We start from the raw sequence: 6,000 nt of genomic DNA, 5'->3' as shown, positions 1-6,000 counted from the left end.
TCAAGGCCACAGAATGAATGCTAGTGAGAAAAACAAAAAAAGGAACAAAAACTATAAAATAAGACCAAAAGAAAATGAGAGGGGGGAAGAAAAGAAAAGAAAAAGATGTAAGATACGTAGTATGGGATTCAGTGACACATTTCACAAGAACTACCACCCTGGGGTCAGGTTCAGAAGGAGGCCAGGGAAGTGAGCAGGCCTGGACACTGACATCATCAGGAAACACAACCTCCAGAGTCCTCCCGCACCCCAACTGCTCTCCCCATCTCCCCAGACACCCAGCTGACTCAGACAGACCCAGATGCTTTCGGTGCTGAGAGGTGGCTTTCCTGCAGACGGTGGCAGGACACGTTACAAGTGGAGGAAGGATGCTCCTATGGTCACAGCTGGTGGTTTCCACCAAAAGGCCGGGCCTGGCCTGCACCCAAGGACCCAGTGGGATCCCCCTAGGCCACAGGACCCCCAGACCCATCTGCCCATGAGCAGAAGCACACCCGCCCCCCCAGCACCATCCCGGCCAGGGCCCGCTCTCCCAAGAGACCATTATTTAAAATCTTTGGTGCCAGGGCGCCTGGGTGGCTCTGAGGGTTGAGTGTCTCTGACTTCAGCTTGGGTCATGATCTCGGGGTCCTGGGATCGGGCCCTGCATCGAGCTCTCTGCTCAGCAGGGAGCCTGCTTCCCCCTCTCTCTCTGCCTGCCTCTCTGCCTACTTGTGATCTCTCTCTCTCTGTCAAATAAATAAATAAAATCTTTAAAAAAAAATCTTCGGTGGCATCCAATTCATCTGCTTTAAAAAGAAAAAATTATCAGGGGAAAAAAGTGGCCTTAAAGGAAGGAAAAATTACACAGATTCAGTTTGAAAGTAGATTTCTCTTTCTGGAAATGAATCCATGACTCCCTTTGTTCCAAAAGGACTGCTGCTCGTTGGGTGGAACCTGTCGGAGCACCATCCAGGGTTTTGAAAGTGGTTCTCCCTCCCACCATGACATAACTCCCTTAAATTATTTATCGAAAAAAATTAAAATCCAAACAGACAGCCACCAACTTTTACACAAGTTTTGGAATCACTGGAGGTTGGAGCTGGACAGGGCCTGTGTGGAGTCACCAGCTGTCATTTTCCACATGGGGAACCTGAGGCCCCAGGAAGGGGAAGGACTTGCCAAGAGCACCCAGTGGGGTGTGGCAGGGAAGGGTTCCTGGCCGCTGACATGAGCCACGGGCAATGGGGCTGCAGCCATTTTCCACAAGCAGCCCCTGGGAAATGATGTGTGTGGGTGCTTCTCATCCTACTGGCCCAACCAGGAGTCTGCATGCTGCTTGCTCCCCTCAGCAACTCCTTTGTGACAAAAGGACACAGACCAACACGCAAACACTTGCTTTGACAAGACCAGAGGACAGAAGGGGGCTTTGCACATTGCCCAGGACACACCTGCCTCATTTTATGTGTGTGACCAGACAACTGTGGCATGCTTAAAGTCTCTTTGCTGTCCTTTCCTGCTCTGTGACCCATTTTGCTCACTGGAGTCCTAAAGCCCAGCTTGGGTGCTGAGACACACCCCCATGCTCAAGCAGTCCTCACAACCACCCCACAAGATGGGGAGAGATTCAAGCCCCCAGGCCAGGGCAAAGGGAGAAATCCCCCAGGGTTCCAGGGCTGGCCTGGGGCAGAGCTCAGACATACCTGCCTGCGAAGCCAGGTTATCCCCAGAGATTCTTGGATGGAATTAGACTTGACATTCCCTTGGGACCTCAAAACAGCCCCAGAAGGTTGCGGGGTGGGAGTCTGGCCAACAGAGACTCTAGGCATCTGCTTAAACCAGAATCCCACAGGGGTACCCAGGACTCTAGCACAAGACCGGCCTGAATCCCTGAGCTGAGCCGGCCAGCCATGACCCTCTGCTGCCCCCTACAGGAAAGTTCCGGCAGTGCAGGCTGGAGGCACTGAGGGTCTCCGTGAAGAGGAGGTAAGGGAAGGTGACTCCTGCATCCTCTCAGGAAAGAAAGGGGAGAAGCTTCTGAACTGGCTTAGCATCATCTGAAGAGCTGTCCCTTCTGTTTGGGCCCACGGTGTCTGACTGCCTCCAGGACGGGGAAGGGCCGTTTTCCCATTTGTACATATCTGCCCTGAAATTGGCCCTCAGGGGACATCCATGACCTTGACCCCACTTTGGGGGTGGGTGGGCTTCCTCTCTCCTAAGACCTGCCTCAGGCAATGGAAACCTACCAATGCCCTCCCTCCCTCTTCCTCCCCAGGGTGACTGCATATCGGACTTCCAGGTTCAGACCAGGGTCCCATCCTCAGGCACATCGTCCTTGATGACCCCGGGGGGGTTAGAGCCTTCATGGGGCTCGCACACTTGCGCTTACCTCTGTAACACAGAACGTGCTTTACTCATCTACGGCTCATCTATGACTCATCAGGCAAACAAGTGCAGTGCCCTATTCCATGGGGAGAACTGTCTTGGAAACAGCAACGTATACAAGCTGGTCCCTGAGCTCAAGGACTGATGGTCACTGGGTGAACGCACAGGAGGTGGGAAGGGGAGGACAGAGCTGCCACACATGTGGTTCTGAGTGGCCGTCGTCTGTCTGCCTGGACCAACGGAACATGCCAGAAGGGCTGAGCAGTGGCTGTGGCACCCAGGAGACTGGCTACCCCTTCCCAGCTGCAGGTTCAGGGTCCAGTGTCCCCTCCCATAAAATGATGCTAACGCAGAGAGACACACGGGGCCCGGTGTCAACATGGGGATAGGTCAGCCTTGCTTCCCGCCGGGAGGGGAGAAACTCCCGAGAACACACTGCTAGCACACAGAAGTCCTCTAAAGTGAAGGTGTCCGTGGGATGTAACTGAGCCTGGCTTGTCACTCTAGAGAGGGTCACACCGTCCCTGAAAGGTCTTTTGTGGGGGGGAAAAAAGGAATCTCACCCCGGCTCTGCCCAAACACAAAGTCGGTCCCAAACTGCATTTTTCTTTCCTAGAAAAGCATTTGAAGGAGCTACTTATTTCGTGGATGTGAACATCTTGGGGGGACCAGGGCAGAGAAGGGAGCAAGAGGTGAATCCATTCTTGCATTAGAAAGCTGGCAGAGTGGAAGGACAAAGCCCCAGGGTGACCTGTCCCAGCAAGAAGCGGGGGAGGGGAGGGGTGGACGCCCCACCTACCTTTTCCTCCAGCTCCTTCAGATGTCTCTTCTGGGTCTCCAGCTTAGCCTCCAGTTCTCGGATTCTCTGAAACACATGACCTCATGCATCAGAAAAGGTAAAATTTCTGGATTTGAAACTTTCTCCTTCCTCTTCACCGTGGTGTGTGTGGCACACCATCAGAGAACTCGGCAAATATAGGCAGGCCCGCATCCCCACAGCCCGAGTCCAGATGGAGGGCCCCCAGCAGGAGGTTCCTTGACCCCGGCCCTCCACCATGGAAGGTCGATTTCGCCAGTTCTTGAAGCACAAGGAAACGGAATTACATGGTGTGGACTCTTAGCACAGGATCTCTTTAAAACAGAAGCCTCCCATCTGGACCAGGACATGGAGGTGCCTGGGACAGGCTAATAGAGATCATGGATTCGAGGTAGCATCAGACAATGTGCTTATGCAAGGCTGACAAGCTGGGGCAGGCCCAGTGAGGACCAGCCGTGGCCATCTCTCCCACATGCGCCAGCCCCTTAGAAGCCCGCTCAGCACAAGTGTGAGGATGGCCAACCATCCTGATCTGCTCAGGACAGTCCTGGTTTTGCCACTGAACGTCTGGGGTCCCCAGTAACCCCTCAGCCCTGGGAACCCAGAATGGCTGGTCACCCTGCCTGCTGCTGCACCCACTGAATGCTCCTTGGGGGCACTCACCCTAGCTCCAGAATTTACAAGCCCATTCCTTCCAGTTCCACGTGGTGTCCCACCCAGGATGTCCCACAAGCACAAACTTTTCCAGAGAGTCACCCTTCAAGTGCTGGGGCCAGCCACCCCGACCACTGCCCAGCTGGTGGCCTCCCTGCCACACCTGAATGTAGGTGGAGAGTTCCCTCCTGCAGTGTCCTTGGGTTACAGGGCCGGTGACCCATGCCAGGCCGTATAAGCACTTGGCCTCCAAGGACTCTTAGCCAGGCCTAGAGAAGCCATCCATGCATTCTGCAGGGCTATGGTTCTCAAATCTGGGTCAGTGTCACCCGGAAGGCTTGCAAATCACTGGAGCCCCCCAGCAGAGTTTCTGACTTGGTTTCGGGGGATAAAGCCTGAGCACCTGCATTTCAGCAAGTTCCTGAGTGATGCAGATGCTGCTTGTCTGCGGACCCACTTTGAGAACTACCTCTGTGGACACATTCACCCGCTTAACAAATACAGGTCAATGTGCCTGGGGCCCTAAGGAGTTTGCAGACAGAAGCATTTTTTGGGTACCCAGATGGCCCACTGGATGAATACAAATGTCACAGAGAAAATCGAGCGGGAGCAGGGACAGGGGTGGGGTGCTATTCTACGTGGGTGCTCCAGGCAGGGGACTCTGGAGCCCAGAGGGGAGAAGGCTGGGGCACTGAGCCTTGGACTGGGAGAGCCAGCAGAGGAAGAGCCCAGCCCAGCACCCACAGTGTGACAGACTGGGGAGGGTGCAGGGAATTCCAAGCAGAGGGAACAGGGTACACAGGGACACGGGAGCAGGGGGATGGGGGCAGAGCTCAGAGGGTCTGGAACGTCCCAATGAGGAACTCACAGATCTGGGGTATCATGGGGAGCCTGTGAAGGGTTTTAAGCAGGGAAATGATGAGAGTTTGATTTTGGAAAGGTCACACTGCCAGAAACAGGGAACAGACTGGCATGAAAGACACAAGAAAATTATTTATCCTCAGATATGAGGTCTCAGGCAAGGAATTCGACCTCTCTGGGCCTTGGTTTCCTGATCAATAATTAAAGGTCATTGTGTTGCCCATGTCTGAGGGTCTACCAGCTGAATCTGTGCAAAGGGATCAGAGCAGAGTTGGCATAGAGTAGGCACCCCATAAAAGATTAGGAAACCTGTATGTTTCTGATTCTCTTCCACCCAAAGGAAGGGGTGTATACTTTGGTGTGGCCATGACTGTCCCCAAGGATCCCTTGCAAGGTGAGGAGGTAGAGAGCACCCAACAATGAGCACAGAACTCAGCTGGGGGGACGCCTAGGTGGCTCAGTCAGTTAAGCAACTGCTTTCAGCTCAAGTCATGATCCCAGGGTCCTGGGATCGAGTTCTTCATTGGTCTCCTTTGCTCAGCGGGGAGCCTACTTCTATCTCTGACTACTTCTCTCTGCTTGTGCTCACTCTCTCTGATTCTCTCTCTGACAAATAAAATCTTAAAAAAAAAAACACAAAAACTCAGCTTGACCCTAGCCTGGTCTTTCACCCCAAGTTTAGGTGCTGGGGAATCACATAATTTCTAATATCTGAACCCCTCTACTGTGACCCCATAACCAGAGGTGAAATGGGGGCTCCTGGGCTGGGGGAAGGGCCTTGTATATTACAGGGTCATGTGAAGGGAGGGTGAAGATTTACAGCTTTCCAAGAACTTGCAAAAATCTCCCAGTGACAACTTCCAGGCTTTGAGGAAGAGGTCCCTGCCCTCACAGAGCTTACCCTCCAGTGGGGAGGGGGCAGCTAATTCCACAGGGCTGGGGTTGGGGGGGGCTCCCCAGGATATGTCTGAATAGAAGGGGAGGACAGAAGGGACCTGTCCTTTTGTCCCTGGCAAGGGGCCCAGCAGGTGCCAGGCTGGGTCAGGGTGGAAAGGGGACACCGTAATGAGAACATGACCACGCGTGGCCTTGGATTCTAGTCCAAGGATGAAGGGACGACTGGGGGGGGGGTGGAGACAGGGTTCAAGTAGGGAATGGCTCCTTCCCATTCTTCAGGGGTTGGGGGCAGGATACCCTGCCCAGCAGAGCTCACCACGGGACTCTGGCCACCCCCGTCCCATCTCCCTGTTTATCATTACCAGGTGTGCCTGCACAAGGCTGAGACTTTGTCTTGTTCTCCCTTA

At 54.0% G+C, this 6,000-nt stretch overlaps 1 protein-coding gene across 2 annotated transcripts in view; it reads right to left on the bottom strand.

Moving 5' to 3' along the window:
• Positions 1-6,000, bottom strand: part of JAKMIP1 (janus kinase and microtubule interacting protein 1) — a gene marked incomplete at both ends in the record, with an annotated part of 66,521 nt that continues 60,521 nt past the window's right edge. For both annotated transcript variants that reach the window (XM_080796985.1, XM_080796986.1), the window contains 2 exons: positions 1-51; positions 3,164-3,229. In XM_080796985.1, the coding sequence (XP_080653111.1) occupies positions 1-51; positions 3,164-3,229 (117 nt within the window). The remainder of the gene's footprint in view (positions 52-3,163; positions 3,230-6,000) is intronic.

Source organism: Martes martes (assembly GCF_963455335.1).
Source record: "Martes martes genome assembly, chromosome: 2".
Taxonomy (NCBI): Eukaryota; Metazoa; Chordata; class Mammalia; order Carnivora; family Mustelidae; genus Martes; species Martes martes.
This window is presented reverse-complemented; position numbering and strand designations above follow the sequence as displayed.